At 35.0% G+C, this 19,923-nt stretch overlaps 2 protein-coding genes across 2 annotated transcripts; both read left to right on the top strand.

Annotated features, from left to right (window-relative positions):
- Window positions 1-4,948: 4,948 nt before the first annotated feature.
- Window positions 4,949-9,041, top strand: LOC105564474 (luciferin 4-monooxygenase-like). Its single transcript, XM_012016864.1, has 8 exons — window positions 4,949-5,082; window positions 5,324-5,452; window positions 5,576-5,783; window positions 6,092-6,579; window positions 7,129-7,306; window positions 7,476-7,697; window positions 7,990-8,219; window positions 8,687-9,041. The coding sequence occupies exons 1-8, from the start codon at window positions 5,047-5,049 to the stop codon at window positions 8,846-8,848; spliced, it is 1,653 nt and encodes a 550-aa protein (XP_011872254.1). The 5' UTR covers window positions 4,949-5,046; the 3' UTR covers window positions 8,849-9,041.
- A 6,167-nt stretch (window positions 9,042-15,208) lies between these two features.
- LOC105564473 (luciferin 4-monooxygenase-like) lies at window positions 15,209-19,547 on the top strand. Its single transcript, XM_012016863.1, has 8 exons — window positions 15,209-15,356; window positions 15,439-15,564; window positions 15,869-16,076; window positions 16,287-16,777; window positions 17,462-17,639; window positions 17,861-18,082; window positions 18,489-18,718; window positions 18,961-19,547. Exons 1-8 carry the CDS (start codon window positions 15,327-15,329, stop codon window positions 19,117-19,119), a joined length of 1,644 nt encoding a protein of 547 aa, XP_011872253.1. The 5' UTR covers window positions 15,209-15,326; the 3' UTR covers window positions 19,120-19,547.
- Window positions 19,548-19,923: the final 376 nt, after the last annotated feature.

Here is a 19,923-nt window from a genome sequence, read left to right as displayed (position 1 = left end):
TTATAGCTGCTTGTTCGAAAGGCTGATTGCTCGCCCACGGGGAAATTACCCTCTCTTCGTTCAGTCGACGCTACTTGGCGGCTCGGACCTTTAATTGGCACTCATAATTAAGCGTTTCCTTTTCCGTTCGATTTGATACGCGACACGATCATTCATTCAACGCCGCGTTGAAATGAAACACGAGAAATACAATGCAAGAAACAAGACGGCGATGCCAAGTGTCCAACATCTGTTTCATCATACGCGACTTACAATTAGAAACTTGTCTATTAGATCGATTACGTGAAATCAAGAACCGCCGCGTCGCGACCACTGGATTTATTATAACATGCGAAGCACAGCCTTATCTTGAATTCTGACGAATCTACTAGTTATTTTGTTTACGCAAATCTTACTATCAGTAAAACGTTTTGTTACTGTGACAAATCAGAAGGAAAGCATATTTGTTGATAAACTTATCTATTGATAAATTGATATATGTATTTGCTCGAGAAAAATTAATATGCTATTTTACAAAATGTTTATTTGTCAGTATCTTCAATATTTTAAACTTGACAATAATGCGTTGCTTTTAGAAAACTGAAGCTAATAGTGTGAAATAATGAGACACGAACTACAGTAAAAATCACGAGACGGATCAGATAACGAAGTCGAGAAGTAGCATTTTCGTTATTTCACGAACAAATCCTGACTGCGAGAAAGTATCCAAAAATTTGGGGTTTTCCGACGCGAGTTTTTCATGCGTCATCCTAAATCCAATTACTTAGCAAATTGAACCGCGTGAATGGAATTCGAAGTTTAGGAAACATTTGATTAGGCGAGACGAACGAGACCATAAACCGGGCGGAGAAGTGGCGTGGAGAATTTTATTTCCGGTCGTTTCGTTTCTTTCAAATCGAACTGACGCACGTTTGCACTTCACGTATTAAAAATATCGCGCAGTTTGCTCAGATATTATACAAAATTATACACATCATATTATACAAAATTATACACATCATATATTATACACATATGATGAAGATAACCGCTTTTGACTTTTCGTTCGAAAAATGCTGTGTACAAAGTGATTTGAGAAAAGTCAAAGATAACATTTAGGAAAGGATTAATATACTTAAAATAGACAAGTATCTTTGAATTCTTTGCAACGCACTTTCTTCAAATCACCTGTAAATCTTTCAGAGAATTACCGTTACTTTGTTACAATCATATTTACTCACGTTATCGTCAGCCATCTTCTTATCTTCCGCCTTCCGCAGAAATCATCCTGTGATTCGCTATCTCTCCAATAACAAGGCCGAGCGATCGCCGTCTACTCGTGAAGGAGAGCCTGTGGACATTGATTAGATAGATGTTAGTGCGATAGAGAAGCTATTTTCAGCGGCATGAATTATCGAATTAACAGCGCAGCCTAAGTACATCCTCGTCTAATTAGCTGTCGTTGCGCGCGTCGCGTTGTCGTGTAAACATTCGAACATGCTTGTGTCGAACAAAGCGTGTCGCGACGATTAACGGCCTCGAATTGAATTCCGCCCTGTCGCAGGGGTTTCGGGAGGGACACGGACCAACTTGGATGGCCGCGGGATACGCAAGGACCATAATTACGGACCGCGTAAGCGTATCGAAAGGGGCCGCGTATCGATAACGGGAGGCGGGGGAGGGCAGCACGGAAGCAATTCCACGGCCGTCAGCAAGCCGTAGTCCTAAGGCGGGTCAACTATCGGGCGGAAACGCATCTGATTGAAGGGAAATCCTAGATTTCCCCCGAGGACTTCTTCGGGAAACACCGATAGTCGGACAGACCGATGCCTCGCGCGAGGTCCCTTCCTCCCCGCCGCTTTCATGTCGCACCAGGTACTATCCAATACTCGAATTCAATTTCAACCCGCGTCGATAGTTTCCTTTGCCGCTTGTGCCACTTGAAAATGATCAAAAGCAAGCGATTTTTTGAGGGACATGATTAAAAGACAGCGAATATAAAAATTTCTGTACAATATGTATGATTTCAAGCCTAATATTAACATGTACTTCATTTAATACTTTGGTATTCTTGAATGCGTTCTTTGGTATTTAAATTTATCACTAATCTTATTATAAAACGCGTTTTTATATTTCATTCATTTTCTGTCGCAATTCTGTCTTGTCGCATTCAACTGTTGATTCATTTTTAATCATAAATAGTTCAAGATACAAAACAAGATCATACATTTATTATTTCACACAAAAAATGAACATTTCTGACAAAGAGCGTTTTTGCAGCGCGAAAGAGGAAGAATAAATCCGCAAGCTTATTCGTCGTTCGTTAAATTCCTACTTGCCAATTGAATTACATGACACGCCAAAGCTCGAGTGATTACTGGAAGTGAAATCAATGTTACCAGAGTTTTCAGTAAATACAGTAAATTCGTGTCGCCTACTGTTCCCGCGCTCCCTCAATATCGAAGGGTTGGAGCTCTTACCCTTCCGTGGAGAACTGTTTGGAAATGCTCACGGGAAATTGTCGAATGCGATGTTGTTCCGTAGCCACGTGGCTATCATGACACGAACACACTTATAACAAGTCAGGCAATATATTCTACGTAGACACGATGTATATTAGAAACTATAGTTTGACTGTTACATTAACTTTTATACGTTTGTGTGTGACGAAAAGTATGCTGTACGTATACGTGTAAGTTACATATATTTTCGATATAAATACACTTGCACTGACAGTCTCGTATTGTATCATAAATAATGTAAATTGGCAAAATCGATGAATGTCTTACGATATTGGGTTGGAAAAAATTTATATATGTACATTAGACACTGCAGCGTTAAGTTTTATTACGCAATGAATGTAAATTTAATTAATTTCATTGCTATAAACATTTCAGGCAGTTAAATTATTCAATATAGTGTTACTTTTAAAGCTGCTTAGAGTTGCAAAGCGGCATCAGAGCCTGTGCATAACTTAAATGTAACATACAGCTTGTACTTGTACATGCCGTTTTGCGTTAAAACACATAAATAGTTTATCTCTGGAACACTTTCCGATATCTAAATGAAACAGCACGGAGAATGGATTTGAATAATTAAACGGGCACAATGTCTGCTCGTGAATTGGCGTTGTAATATTTCATTAAAGATGTTACTCATCATGGGCAACGAAGATCATATCGTCCAATCGCAATTACGCATTGCATATAATTCTCCATTTAAAATCTTTTGTGAAAGATTGCAAATCAATACAGTGTTTTAAATTCAGAAATTTTGATTAATTTTATGTCTACATTGCAAAACGATTTATAAAACGTCGTTATTATCGTATGTTATCATACACTACCGTTATATAATTGCATACGAAACTATCCGTAATGTGCAATCGGCAATCGAGAACATTGAAAGGGAGACAAAGATAAATCAAATGAAACCTCGGTGAATGGACACGATGCACTTCGATGAATTAAATCTTTACGACCGTAGAATTTTTCAAAGCTTGTTAGACTTTTTCTACTTCAATATCGCGCATATTGATGCAAAATGTTGGTTTCTTCTAATTGTAAGTGTATTCACACACATGTCGAAAATATATTTAACTTACATGTAGTACACTAAGGATCAGTGGAGTAATTCGCATCAAGCAGAAATACACGATAAAGCGGAAAAGAAAAAATGCACGCGATGCAGGCAGCCTTGAGCCATTTTGCTTATTTGTTGTATGTTGAATTAAAGTTGCAACTCATTTATGTTACACAATCAATTGATAAGAGCATTTTTCGTTCAATACACAGATACTCATATTGAGATAATTAAATTTACAGGCTTTTCTATTGATTGATTGACGTATTCGTATAATAATTTGATTGTGTTTCGGAGCACGTACAATACCTTTAAATATATACGCAAGAATATTTCCAACGACAGACACGAGATTGTGCGAATAGTTTAAATATTAACGACGTGGATAAATGGACGTGAACCGGTAGAAGGACAATGGCAGGATGAAGCGAGAACATCGAGATCATCGATACCAAAGGAAAGTTCGAGAAACAGGAACATTCTCACCACCTTGAGTCGGTGGCCGAATAGTGCACTCTCGTGTCACGCTGCCGCATTCATAAATTGGTTAGAACTTAGTGGAACTGACACTAGCACTATCCAATTAGCTCTCCAATGTCGTTCAATGCAATAATAAACTATGCCGAAGTAATGAGTAGAGGGAGTGTACGGTACATAATAATTACAAATACACACATTTAAAGCTTATGTGCATTGGCCATCTAATTCTTGTTAATATTTCAATTAATTAAATGTAAATCTCAATTTTCCCAATAATTTCGTAATAAAGTAAACACTTACATATTTAAGAGAAAAATATATCTGAATAATTTTAAAAAAATATTCGTATTCTTATGTTTATTTCAGAGTTAATGCGATAACGTGGCAGAAATTCATAGCTTTGCAATTCAACGTAGCGGCTTTCCAGTAAAATAAATTTTCATTTTATATTCCTTTCTTGTGTCTACAATTTTTTATACTTTTTAAAATATAGATTTCTTTTCGTGGCATTTTGTTAGAAAATGGATCAGTTACAGTAATAGCTTGTTCAGAGATTCGAAATTACAAAAATTCAAAATCAATATAAAGAAGATAAACGTTTCAGGATAACACTTGCACAGTTAAGTTTGCAAACATTTGTCTTTGTTCAATGGATGTTTCGCAATGTGTTTGCAACCTGGGGAGTTTTTCGCGCTAAATCTCTCCGCTGTTTTTCACCTTAATATTATCAATAGTATAAATAGATTTCCGTGTAAACATTTATCACGAAATTATTTATCTCCTTCCACTTACATGTCAGAAGTGAAATTTTTCAGTGCATATTTTGTGAAAGCGATATCTCATTGATACGTTATCGTGACTCATAATTGATGAAACATCGTAATCGTCTCAGCAGCTCTCTAGATAAAGCGTTCGATCGTCAATACACAGTTTAGTCTATTTTCCACAATAGTAGCACAAGCTTTTTGCTGTTAACCTTTTACGTGTATTAAGTCAAATTTCATCATGGTAAATCTGAAAAACGAAGATCTCATCGAAGAGGTATATCTATATGTATATATATAGCTATAAAAACTAACTATCAAGTATTCATTCGTGTTGGATTTGAACTCAAGATCTTTTTTTAGACATTGCAGCCAGCTTTCTCCAAACCTATTGTTACAATTTAAAAAACTATAGAAGTGAATTGAGTTCACGTAGATTAATTTACATTCGCAATCCATTATTTGCGACATTTGAGCTATCACGTTCTTATGGCTTGTGCACTTGGTCATATTTTCAGAATAACCTGGCGTTCAGAATCGAGGACAACATTTTGATTGGCGAGGAGGTGCCGATTCAGAAGGAATGCACAAACGTCGGCGCGTTGGTATTGGAGAAGATGCGAAGCAGGCCGGAATTCATCGCTCAAGTAAGTAGACACGACCCGACTTTCGCGAGAGGGTGTCGATAGGGGCATCGTCGAATCGATCTCAACATAAATTTCGCCATGATTCACCATTTAACCCTCGCTCGTTCGATCGTAATCCCGTAGGTGGAGGCGGTTACCGGCACGGAAACCACTTTCGCAGAAATGACGGAGAAAAGCGTGAAATGCGCGATGTGGCTGAGAGAGCAAGCTGTTCAGCCGGGCGACATAATCGGCATTTGCACTCACAATCACTTGGAATCATACGTACCGCTGCTGGCGGCACTCTACGTTGGTGCCATTAGCAATCCTTGGGACAACGAACTTTCACCAAGTACGTTACTTTTCTCCCGCTTTTTCCCGCGCCGGGCACTAAACCACCGCACGAAATCGGATTTCCGCGCATCGAGAACTATGTCATTGGAAAGCATTCTGTTTTCATTTTTGTTTTTTTTTCCATTTCTTTTAATTAATCGTGAAAGAGCATTCGTTGCAAAATTGTTCTCTTTGCCTTTGTCCGTGCTGCTAATCTGAACTGTCGTCGCAATTAATTCGCTCAAATACAAAAATCGCGTCGTCGAATTTGTGTATTTGACACGTAAAATGTTTACGGGGAAATACGGATTGCTTCCTCCGTTTCAGTGACCGCGCGTTACTTCCTCTTGCTGACGAGACCGAAAATAGTGTTCGTGAACGCCGAGTCGGCCAAGTGTCTGGCGCAGGTTGTCAGAGAAAACAATCTAAACACCAAGCTGGTGGTGTTTGGCGAACTGGCGGGATTCGAGGACGCGTCCCTGACGAGCGTCTTGTGCTCTCAGGACGCCGCGGGGATCGACGAATTTGAGTGTGCGAGGCTGACCAGCCCTGATCACGTCGCCACCATCGTCTGCTCGTCCGGTACCAGCGGCCTTCCGAAAGGCACCGAGATCAGCCACGCGTCCATGATCAATTACATGGCTCACGTCAAGATCCACGATCTCCGAGGACACGTGTCCATGTGGACGCCTTCTATGCGTTGGTACTGCGGTCTGTTCATTATTATCAAGGCTATTCTGGATTGCTCGAAGAGGGTCATAGTCCCGGATTGCGATGACACCGAGGAGATATGTAACTTCATCGAAAAGCACGAGGCAAGTGAGAGATACACGTCGCGCTCAATTGCATATTAACGACAAATTGGAACGTCGTCCCTCCAGCACGTATCGACGACAATGATAAGTTAATAAATGGTCATCGGTTACATTTGTGCCCGCGATTATTTAGCTCGTACTTTTAGCGAGCGATCGTTCGATGTATCGGTTATTTAAAACGCTTTATAGAGCATTCTTTTAATGACGCGCGCGGAAATTAATTACAAGTTTATGCGACGGGGGTATAAAATTTAATTTTTGGCAATATCGCCTGATTTACCATGCACTTTTCATCGCGTAGCGTCCGCGTTATTATTTTCATTCGCGCATATTCTTGCAACGGGGGAGGTATTTCACACGATATTACCCTCGCGCGTTTGCGTTAATTTATGTTAATTTATGTCGCGCGGCGAATTTGCTAAAGGATAACACGGGCTCGAATTGAGGCGCATCTACAAACGGGCGTGATAGTTGTACCGCGTGATTTATTGCCTCGTGCAGGTAATACCGCGGGAGCGTTCGAGTTTAACGGCGTCGTTTTGCATTCAGGTATCCTGGTTTAGATGCGATTCCTGCTTCCCCATTCGACTGGTAAAGTTCGGCATATTAAGCAAGTACCGACTACCAACATTGAAAATCCTTTTGTTTGGCGGCGCGCATTTCCGGGGAGAGTTGCAGCAGACTCTGGTGAAACTTTTGCCGCATACCAATGTCACACTGAGTTACGGTAGGTCGCAAGACTTAACGAGATGATAAAACCACAATCGCTATCGCAGCCCTATTATCTTCAATATCGTGCTTAGATATTGATCTATAATTAGTTAATTCAGGTTTTTGTTTAAAATACGTACGTCGGACGCAACGCGAGCGGAACTGATTGTTAAACATTCCCGCAGGAATGACAGATTATGGTGGATTATGCGCCCGTCAGACGAGACGCAGTAAACCGGGCAGTTGCGGATTTGTGTGCGAAACAGGACGGCTGAAAGTGGTCGATCCTAACACGGGAAAGATCTTGGGGGTCAACGAAACCGGAGAAATATGGGCCAAATCGTCGTACATGATGAATGGATATTACAACAATTCTGAGGCCACAAAGAACGCTATCGATTCGGATGGTAAGTATGACACAGTTTGACATTTGCCACTGTTTAGAGCAGATTCGGAGATTTTTATTAGTAAAATCTAGTAGAAAGATCTGGTAACGTTATTGGACATTTCTAGTACCTTTTTAAAAGCTCTATATTATAATTCAATCATCTAATAATAAAATCAACTGGTAATAGTAGTGAATGTTACAATAATTAATATATTATATATTGCTTCAGTAATTAGTTGTGATATAAAAACAATTTCCACGCTATAAAGAACTGTAAAATTTCCACGCGCCTAACGTGGCGCCAATTTCAGGATGGTTGCATACTGGTGATCTTGGTTACTACGATAACGATGGTGAAGTCTTCCTCGTCGATAGAATGTCGGAATTCATTAACTACAGAGCCATTAAGATATCGCCCGCGGAAATCGAGGCTTTGATTCAGCAACATCCCGCAGTCCTAGAAGTCGCCGTAGTAGCAGTGCCGCATGCTATCGAGGAGGAACACGCCATGGCTTTTATCGCGAAAATGCCCGGCAAGGAGGTAATCACTCTGACAAATATGCACAATACTTATTTAACTATTCGTGTGGATCGTTTCCATCTTCTAAGTGCTTAATCCGTTCGTCACGCGAGATCTTTTGGATTAGAAATATACCCGGTCTCTATATATGATATTAAAACATATTTTTTCTACATGAAATTATTAGCGAAGTAATATATTAAACACCATAGTTTTAGCAAAATACATTTAACATCAGTTAGGTAATCTTTCATCTTAAGTTCGTTGCAAAGTAACGAACTATCTTTCGTAATATTCAAAGCAGTTCGCAAACTGTCTTGTTCTTTTTCTTCCAAACAAAAGATTAGCTTATACGGATTTTTCACGTTTAATTTACCAAAAAAAGGATTAACTAGCTTTTGGGCACGCAGCTTCAATTTACTGCAGGCCCTAAGTTTCACCGTCTTGCCCTACATACGTTACATTACAATTCCTCACGTAAATTTCAGGCGACGGAGCTCGACATAACCGACTTGGTGGAGCAGAACATGCCGTGGTACTGCAGGTTGCATGCGGGAGTTAAATTCATGCAGAGGCTTCCCCGCACGGCTACGGGGAAGATCGCTAAGAAGGAACTCAAACAGATTGCTAAAAGTTACGCAACAAATTAAAATAATATTGCATTTATTGTCATATTTATATATTATTATGGTAGTTATTGTTTTTTTAGTATTTTAGTTATTTAAAATCGTCATTTTAGTCATTCTGTAACAATTTCCCATACAATCATGTATAATGTACTCTAACATAGTGTAAAAATTCTCTCTATGTACGTTAAATTTCTAATAAAGTAATTTGATATAACCAGTGTGTTATAGAGCATCGCCCTTTATCAAGTTTATAGAGCGGAGTATCGTTTTATCGCATACTCATGGCTCATGCGTATTTGTTAGGTGATTATCGATGAAATATGACATTACGATAGTGTCATGATACATTAGGATACGTATCGCTGTATACAGATTTATAATAAACCAATTAATAAAGCGATATCAGATAAACGATTTCAGTAGAAATAAACGATTTTCTATGGAGATGTACCTAAATCGATGGCCGTGTTTAATTTGTATATACGTATACGTATACGTATACGTATGCGCCTATAAAATGCTATTCACAAATAAGGGCAACAAATAGAATGGAATTTAAAAGATAGCTTTTGACATTTATTTTTACCACTCGTTATCGCGAAACACAAATGAATAGCATAAAGCGCGTAGGAAACATCGTCAGATAAAATATCGTTATGATCTTACAGGTCGAAGTAATGGAAATCTTCGTGGAAACGTTAGAACGAAACCCAAGAGATTTTTCCGAACGCGTCTTACTCGTCTATTTCGCTTGTCATTGTTGGAAGCGGATTTTCCCGTCGCAGGACATTCATGTTATGTCGTCCCTATTACGTACGTCTGAGTACCACGATGTAGCTCGGTATATGCATTAAAAAGAGAAATTCGAGCGAATCAAGAGGAGCTCCGTGCACAATACTACAAAATACGTTCGCCCTGATTGCTTCCAGTGTAAAGGGGAAGAAAGAAATAAAATGAGAGTAAGTTTTCTTATTCGACGAGAATGTGGCAGCGTAAATGTACAGCGTGATGGAATGCTCGACTGCATTAACAAGTGTCTGAAGGATTATATCGCACTACATCTAAGACACAGGCAATATAAAGATGCATACGATTAAAAGCCGAGAAATTATAATTATTATCATATTTTATACATCTATAAGCATCAATATAATACTCGAAATAATTAATAATATCATTCCAATATATAACAAAACTGTTTCCGTGCAAATATTGTAAAACTTTTGTGCCTATAAAGACCATATAAGAGCTTCGAAAAGACATGTACAGCTTAAGATCATAGATAAATCATTAAATTATCAATGACTTAATATAGTTTGATTAATCGGTATTTCAAGCGACATGTTGAATTATCGCATATACTCTGAAATAAAGGTATGTAAAAAGAAATGGAATAATTACATTGAATCAATGATCTTATCACTTGAAGTTTAGAGACACCTTAATCATAAGAAAACAATTGTATTCCAAAAAGTATCTTATCGAATGATATCACATCGATTTTTTACTCCGAAGCAATAATGGTACATATGCCAGCATGTTTAACTTGTCGAAAATGCTCGAGAGAGAAATGCACGCCAAGTGGCGGTTGCTGCGGTTATACTTCCAGTAATCGCCTTCAAACGTTAAGTACGCAAAACTGCGGCCAAGTTTTAATATTTGCTTTACGGCGTGTTTAGTTCGGCCACGCTCTCTCCGCTCGACAAGAAGAAAACTCAACTAAATGTTCGCAAGTAAGTAAACGCGCGAGGCTGAAAAAGAAGCGCGCCGTGATAATTTCATTCTCTCGCGCAATCGCCCAGCTTTAAAATCAAAGCGATTCAGCGCACCGCGGCGGGACCGGATTAAATAAGTCGGATTTAATTAAGTTATTGCGGCCCGCGCGAAACTAAAACCACCGTAAAATCGTCGCACGGTCGTCCGTGATTAAGAGCAGGATGATTACAGATACCGGTTACAGGAAGAACGCAACGCTCTTCGCACGAAGAAATCGCACCACGGTCGGTCTTCTTTAAGATAAATTTATCGTTTGCAAGTGACGGCCGAGGAATTGATGGAGCCGACGCAGGGAAATCGAGAAGACTTCTGCAGACTCCGCGAGAACGTTAAATTCATCGAGACACTATCGCATACGAAAAATTGATAAGAAAGATTGAAACAGCTTGCGGAAGATTCGCCGACAGATTCAATAACCGTGCAAAGATTTTGCACTCTGTTATTAATTTTTTTTATAATACTGTATTCAACACTATGCCAAATGTTCAATTTATTTATTTGTTAATATATTATGTAATATCAATTTGCGTAATTACATAATATTCATTGGTACAAAATATCTCTCCAGATGCAATATTCATTTAAACAAACTGTTTAATTAACGAAGATAGCAACTGTATCAGGCATCACCGCATATTTATTAATGTTTTAATCTTGATTCTTGTACAATAAATAATTAAAATAATCTGAATTTTGTATGCTGTTGAATCAAACATGACTTTTTTATTTCAATCAAAATTAATTTTCAGTCATACCAGATTCGTAAAACAGAAATATATCTTTGGATTTCTAGTTTTTATATTTAATCGTTAGGGGGTTTTTCTTTTAAATATATGTAAAACTTTTTAAAGAAAAACGCCCGAATTTTACTTACCTATATAGAAAATGAGACATTAAGTTCACAGAAATATCATATATGTATATACTAGAACATAAAATAAGTTATACAAAATACAAAAAAAAATGTTATATGATTTGAATAGCGATGCTGTTCTCGTAAAATTACGAGGGCATTTTTATCTCAGTTTAATATATCAGGACAAACATTTATAGTGACATATAATGCGATCATTTTAGCCCAGCAACCAAAACAATATCTGACGCATGCAGCGGACACATATGTGACACTCTAAAATCTAATTAAAATTGTAAAAGAGCTAACTAAAAATAACTGTTCTCTTCTCGGAGATACGACTCGGAGGAAGAAGAAAATTTATATTATTTTATCTTTACGCGACAAAAGCGTAAATTTAAAGAGTCGGGGAAAGATGCGGCCACGAGTGCGGAAACATAATATTTCACGTCAGTGCTATCGAGAGCTCACGCCCATTCGAATGGGAGACTCTTGTGAAATCGACTTTTTATAATTTCACTGGAAATTCACCGTAATAATTATCGAGGAGAAAACGTCGTATGAATCTGTCGACAATGACAAGACCAACGGCATGATAAGATGTGAGATAGCAATCGGATCATCTTCGTGAAGAGATCGATTGTTCACGTCTTGAATGTTTCATAAATAAAAATATCGACGTCACAAAAACTCTTCAGCGAAATTGGGTTTTCGATTTGCGTCTAATTTGCCGATCCACAATCAACTTGTGCAATTTCACGTATCGTCAAAAAGATATTAATAGCAAAAAGACTTTTAATTTTCATCAAAGACAAAATTGTTGACGAAATAATAATAATAGTGCAATGAATTATAATATACAATTGTACAATGTTGTTAATGTTGTTAAGAAAAAATATTTATATAAATATAAGTATAAAAGTCAAAGTAATAAAATCTTTTTATAATAACTCTAATGATCCCATAAACAATCTGTTCCAAAACTTTCTAAATTTTATTTAATAATCTTGTATGTAATTTTTGTAATTGTATTTATCAATTATACAAAATAGAATCCATTTGAAGCAATAATTTTTACAGCGAGTGTACAATTTCTGAGCGAATTTCTGGTAAATTTCCTTTGAAATGTTAAACGATGACCTTAGTCGAAACCATATTTCCGATATCGTTAGAATATTATCATTTCAACTTTATTTTCTATTTTAAAAACAGAAAATTGCTATACCAAGTAAATGATGAAAAATTGACACCTTTCGAGACCAGAAAATTTCCCACAATTATGAACTATGTGACAAGTACAAAATTAACTTTTTTGACATCACAGCAAATAAATAACGTAACGTGGCGTTATGTAGAGAAATGCAATTTTCTATATAATTAGAAATAAAATATCACAATTCCATTTCATTAAACTCTCTAAAAATCAATCAGTGGATTATCACTGAAAACAGTGAATAGTCACTGATTTACAGTCATGCGATTTTCTGTGGTATAAATATAGCCGTAAATCAGTGACTATTCCGTTTTCAGTGATAATCCACTGATTGATTTTTAGAGAGTAGAGATAGCTGTAGTTGTGCAATTTGTAGACAAAGTTTGAAAACTTTTAGAACAGATATTGTATATGTCTTAAGTTGAAGCAATAAATTTAGCAAATAAGTAGCAAATGTAAGAGTATTAGTTGTAGTAACGGTTATACAAACGTTTTCCTTACTACTCTAATAAATGCAAATTGTAGCAATTGTTTAACAAAAGATGTCAAAAGTGATATCGATAATAATTCTGGAGAATATTGCAAACACAGCTAATGTATTATTTCATTATCGTTATTGATTATCATTGGCAAATACTATATGTTGCAAAGTAATTTACGATGAATGCGCAATGTCATCATTGTAAATTATTTCGCAACATAGTAAAGTACTTCGCAACAGAGTAAACATCGGGGCTATTCTTTCGAAAACGCCCATGCTCCAATTTGGCTCAAATTTTGTACATCGGATTACAACATCGGAAAGTTGGATAAGATTTGCTTGATTTCTCAATATAAGAAAGATCACAACTAACTAAATTGATAACAACGTTTTCATAGTGATTCAAAATATTATCGCGACTTTAATGAGCAAACACTTATGTCAATGATATCCCCACGAATTAAACGAACTCTAACTGTAGATACTAATCGATCTGTTCAATTATATTCGATCAGATTTCCAACTCGAATTCTAATACATGAAATATATTTGTATTTAATATAAATACAAACATTTTTTTTAATATAATATAAAAGAATGTTTCGTTCTATTGTATTATTAGCCCGTAAAAGTTGTCGCATATTTCTAGATTAATAAAATTAATTATATAATATTAGATAAAGACAAATATGTTTCTCTGTAACAAACATGATTATATTATTCATACTAAATTCCGTGATTATCTCGACATAATATTCACGATCTCATTATGGGTTTCTGTAATATTATCTCTACAATATTATCTCTCATAAAATCAAAAGATAAATAATATATTCCATATTGATCTCCATTAAACTATTAATTACTAATACTTAAATCATTAGTTAATTAATATTATTTACAGCTGTCTCAGGCAATTAATTAAATATCTTTATCATAGTGTGTGTTTGAATTATCTCGCGGATAGAAGCGTTTGCTATAATTATCTTGTATTATGAGAAAGTACTTGAAAGTTTCCCCATTTATATTTTATGCATCAGGTGAAATGTCATTCGAGAATAGACATCTACGAGGCATTCGAAACGGCATTTGTCAACGTTGTCAAGACGGACAGTAGTAGCTCGCGAATGCCGTAGAAAAATTTCACAACCGCTGCGCACGGCTGCGATAAATTACCGTGGCGTCGAATCGGCGCGATACATACAGCAGCGCCCAAATGCAACTCCGTTTCGATAAGCGTATTTTTATCGCTCGGTGCAAATGCATTTTGCAAACCGCCGAACAGGAATTCCTGCGACCTCATAAATTTATTATACCGTCGAACAAAAATTTTCGAATAATTTGGCGTGGTATCTCTTGCGTACAGTCGCGTTTCGAAATTAGATATTTATAAAAGATAATTGACAGTAATTTGTGCTAATAATTTAACTTAATTTCAGTAAAACGAATAGGAAGATTTTACATAAAATCATACGATAGGGATTTTAGATAAGGGAGGATTTTGCCATTTGCAATACTTGTATAATAATGTATACAATTATCTCATAAAATGCTTTCTAAAATTGTATACATGTTTCAAAATTTTAGCTTACTTTATTCATTGTATATATTTAAAATTTTTGATTCTCTTTATTACAGTGAGAATCAACTTAAAAGAATTTAATGCCATGACAAACTGTAACAAGAATATTATCATTATACATGTGTCGTTCCAGATTCAGAGAACAATTTGCTTCTAATTTTCCTAATATCTGTAATTAGTAAGAAACTTGTACTCTTAATGTAATGTATTGAACAAAAATGTAATGCACTGAAAACCTTCATTTCTAGTAGCAAAAATGCATCGTAATTAAAACTCCCTTTCAATTTGATCTTGTTTTAAAAATAATAAATGTAAATAATAGTGTTAAAGTATTACATTTTAACTTTTAAATTATTGGAGTACAAATATCCAAAGGAAACATTTGTTGCTGTAATCACGTGTTGATTATTATCAATTAAATGGACAAAACAGGCCGATAAGTCCGGCTACTACTATGACGAATTAATGTGACTTAATACACATTGCACATTAAATGGTGGTGGAATATTGATAAAAGCCTCGTGCAAGAACGTTCTATCGTCGATATCACGCGATCGCCGACGTGATTACAGCTGCCAAGAAAGCTTTACAGACATGACGAGCAACGAAAAAGCCAACGCGCAGGTAAGAACAAGTTGTTAATAAAAAAGATCAGAGTGACATTTAGATTAGTGGAATCGTTATCACGATATATGCTTTCCTCCAGTACGTACCATCGTTTAGAATCGAGGATAACATATTGATTGGCGCGGAGGAAACTTATCCGGAATGCACGAACATCGGTGAACTGATTCTCGATAAATTGAGGAATAAGCCGGATTTCGTCGGACAGGTACCGTCGCATGAAAATCTTATGATTGATTAGGATTCATTGCGTTCGTAACTGTGTAAGCTTCAATTAAAATTATTTAGCTCTTTATTTTTACTCCAATAATTTAATAAAACTAAACTTAGAAATAAAAAGGTAAATGTATTAGCGAGATGTTGCTTATATCACTCGATAATCTTTGAGTATTTTTAAGAAAAATTAAGAAAAAAAGAATGCCGAACGCTGAGTGAATAATAGACCTAATCGATGTAACATATATGTATGTGTAAAACTGATTTTATTTTATAAAATTTTGTAAAATATTCAGGTAGAGATTGCTTCGGGAAAAGAGAGTACCTACGCGGAAATAAGAGAACGAAGTATCAAATGTGCGCTCTGGTTAAGAAAGCACGGCATCCAGAAAGGTGATAAAGTTGGCATATGGACTGGCAATCACATCGATACCTACATACCAGTATACGCAAGTTTGTATGTTGCCGCAGTAATATGTCCGTGGGATGACAAAGTATCGAAAAGTGCGTCATTTTTATATATTCATCGTTTTAATTATTAGCTAGAGAGTTAAATAACTTAAACAACTGCAATAACTAAACTAAATAATAAAACTATAAATACACACACATTGCGTTCTTAATAGGAAACATAAATTGCTAAAGTTATTTCTAAATAATAATTAACCGAAGCGTGACCGTCAGTAATTTAGAAAAACTCTATATCTTTTCCAGTATCCGCACGGTACTGTCTATCGTTAATATCCCCGAAAGTGGTCTTCGCGAACGCGAATTCCGTTGAGAATCTGGTGGAAGCTGCAAAGGAAGAAAATTTACAAGTTAAAATCGTAGTTATTGGCAGTCTACCGGGATTCGTGTCTTTGACGGACATTCTTCACGATCAAGTCACCCAGTCGGAGATCGATGAGTTCCGTTGCACCGTAGTCGATAATCCTCGTGACACAGCGATAATCTGTGCTTCTTCCGGTACAACGGGTATGCCAAAAGGAACCGAACTGTCTTATGTGTCTTTTTACAACAGTATCACTGCCATCGAAGAGGTGAATATGATCAATGAGGTATCATTATGGTTCCCTACCATACGATGGCACTGTGGACTGACTATGCTGTTCGAATTGATTATGTCGAACGCAAAATGGATTATCGCTTCAAAGGAAATAATTAGCAACGAAGCCCAACTATGCAAAGTCATTCAGGATAATGGGGTAAGCTTGAGAAATAAATGTAATAGTTCAAAAGATGGACTAACAATAAGTTCAATTGACATTAATTCTTTTATCTATTTGAGGCACAGGATTTTACAACGAAAAAAATATATGTTTGCACAAATATTTTATTTCTTTTGTAATGTGACAAAATATTTAAATTTATTTGGAACACAAACTTAAAGGTGATATAATGAATAACGTTCCACTATGCACGTTCATGCACTGAAAAAGTGGGACATTGTTAATATCACTGTGCTTCAAAGTGTTAAACAACGTCTTAATATAAAGATATCGCGAAATTCAATTCAATTTTAAATTCTCCATTGTGCATGTGTCTAAATTTGAAAATATTCATTGGAAACTTTTTCAATCTTTGATATGTGAAATCATGGATTATTTTTCTTTCAATATGCATTCTTGTTAATATATAAAATCTATTAAAAACTGTTTCCAGTTTCTTGAGTTTTGTAATTGTTTCAGTTTACTTCTTTATCTGCTACTAAAGTTCAAAACTTTACTTTCTTTTTGTATGTATTTGTCACATAAAAAAATGTTTATCATTATTGTTAAGTAAATATAATTATTTTTTAGACAAAGTTGACTTTTTAATTTTTCCAGTCAATAGAACTTATTGTTTAATAATAATTTTTCAATTATCTTTGCATATATGTATATTTTCAGGTAACATGGTTCGGATGTGATACATCCTTTGCGCATTATTTACTCAAACATAATATTTTACAAAAATATCCTATGTCGTCCCTGAAAAAACTCGTTGTAACTGGTGCGCCATTTACAAAAGAAATACAAGAAGCTACAGCAAAAATAATGCCACATACCCAAATATTAAATTGCTATGGTAAGATGAATTGTTCTATTGATAAATTAGAACATCATAAAGACTATAAAAATATGATTACGTGTAAACAAAAATTTTATAACTTTTTTTAAGAAAATGCTTACAAAAATGAAATATTGTTGCATTATATAATGTAATAATATTTATATAATGTTAGGCTGTATAAAATCATAAAATTCTTTCTGTTGGAATACTTGTAATCATCTGAGAGTATTTCCCAGGCTTGACTGATGCCGGAGGATTGTGCGCGAGCCAAGCAAAAAATAGTAAGCCAGGTTCCTGTGGCTTTGTAACTAAGGGAATACGAATAAAGGTGGTAGACGAAAAAACCGGTAAAGTTTTAGGGCCTAACGAGAGAGGTGAACTTTGTATAAAATCGGAATTCATAATGAACGGATATCATAAAAATCTAGAAGACACTAAAAGTGCTATCGATTCAAATGGTTAGTATTGAGACTGGTAAAATACATCTGCATATTTTTTAATATTTTGTTATTTTTTTATAAAGCTTGTTTTCCTATCAACATGATTATGTTGCAATTTATCAATTTTATTGCAATAAGTAGAACACTTAAAATATTTTTATTTATATAGTTTTCAACTGCTTTTATGATCTTCCTGTCCCCCCCCTCTCTCTCACTCACTCAAATATCTTTCTTAAATATATGAATTTTATTCAGCTATGAAAACAACTAAAATTATTTCAATCAACTTGTTATACTCACAATCAATATAAATTATTATATTAAAAACTATCTGTCTATGTCATAACGACATTGTCGTATTACAAGAAAAATATTGAAGAAATTAAGTTTATCTAAAATAACTTCAGCAAATTTTTCTACATAGGCTGGCTGCATACTAAAGACATAGTATATTATGACAAGGAAGGCGAAATTTTCTTCGTCAACAGAATTTCGAATTTTATTAACTACCATGGCATTAAATTATCACCTGTGGAAATAGAAGGAATACTTGAAATTCATCCTTCAGTTCTCAGTGCTGCAGTGGTTCCAGTACCAAATGAAAAGAATATAGAACACCCGATGGCATTTATTCAGAAAGTAACCGGGAAAGAGGTACATCATATTTGCATGATATTTAACTTAAAAATTAATTTTTTTAAATATTAAAAATCTTTCTGAAAAAATTTTTTTCTTAAAAATACATAAATAATTTTATTTTATACTATATGATAAGAACATGACATTTATAATTGAAATTCTTAATTTTTTATCAAGTCTATTAGAACAAAAATGGTAATTTTGTCGTATATAACATTAATGTAAAAAGACTGACAGAATGGCAATTTACTTTTCAGGTAACAGAACAGGAATTGCATGATCTAGTGGATAAAAATTTACCGGGCTATTGTAAACTTGTAGGAGGGATCAAATTTATGGACAAACTTCCGCGTGTCAGTACTGGAAAAATTGATAGGAAACAATTAAAAGTAATAGCAAAAAATTATGCCAATTAAACTAAAACATACACATTTCAAGATAAGTAGACATAGTATCGTGTAAACTATCTTTAAATGTATGTGTGTATGTGATAAAGAATGCTTACAAAATAAAAGTAGAGATGACAAATAAATATCGTCGAAGGATATTGTCGAAATACATCGGTTATATAAAATTTTGATAGAGATTATTTTTTTCCCACACCTGCTTAAAGATTATTTCCAGTATCAGATTAAATTTAATAAAATTTAATTGTATTTGGTTCACATTTATATCACATCTATTTACTTTTCGTGTATGTATAATATTTAATATACTATGATATATGCATGCAAATATATAAAGATTTTTCAATAAAGGTGATTGGTATATCACACGAAATTGTGAATTTATGGATAGTAACGAAATACATAAATTACATGTAATGAGATAAATACGCACACTATAAGTGAGATAGATTAACGGTATTTGCATATTATGTTGTGAAATCTATAAAATACATAAATTTTTCATTATATTATTGTTAATTATGTGATATAGTGAGCCCATTATAAACAAATATCCAAGTTAATTTTCCGTATAATGAGTATTAGTTATGATTGATTAAATTACTTCAAAATTTTGAAATTGGATTACACATAAACATTGGACTACACATAAACACAGACAAACAATATATAAATCAATATGTAATCTTCGACCATTTTATTTAAAAATGCATGATATAGATTCATAGCAACTTATAGCTTTTTCCAAATAATAAGAAAATTAAAAATTAGCAGTGAAGGAAACAATATGTAAAGATAATGTAAAAGCTGTGA

The sequence above is a fragment of the Vollenhovia emeryi genome, unplaced genomic scaffold (assembly GCF_000949405.1).
Source record: "Vollenhovia emeryi isolate VEMERY1.0 unplaced genomic scaffold, V.emery_V1.0 DF939164.1, whole genome shotgun sequence".
NCBI lineage: Eukaryota > Metazoa > Arthropoda > Insecta > Hymenoptera > Formicidae > Vollenhovia > Vollenhovia emeryi.
The sequence above is the reverse complement of the archived record's forward strand: the minus strand, read 5'-3'. Positions and strand labels throughout refer to the sequence as shown.

Bases quoted from the DNA above. Each gene is read 5' to 3' on its own strand.
- LOC105564473 (XM_012016863.1), top strand. From the start codon at position 15,327: ATGACGAGCAACGAAAAAGCCAACGCGCAG. The intron at 15,357-15,438 runs GTAAGAACAAGT...GCTTTCCTCCAG, and splicing joins ACGAAAAAGCCAACGCGCAG to TACGTACCATCGTTTAGAAT. The intron at 18,719-18,960 runs GTACATCATATT...TTTACTTTTCAG, and splicing joins AGAAAGTAACCGGGAAAGAG to GTAACAGAACAGGAATTGCA.
- LOC105564474 (XM_012016864.1), top strand. From the start codon at position 5,047: ATGGTAAATCTGAAAAACGAAGATCTCATCGAAGAG. The intron at 6,580-7,128 runs GCAAGTGAGAGA...TTTTGCATTCAG, and splicing joins ACTTCATCGAAAAGCACGAG to GTATCCTGGTTTAGATGCGA. The intron at 8,220-8,686 runs GTAATCACTCTG...CGTAAATTTCAG, and splicing joins CGAAAATGCCCGGCAAGGAG to GCGACGGAGCTCGACATAAC.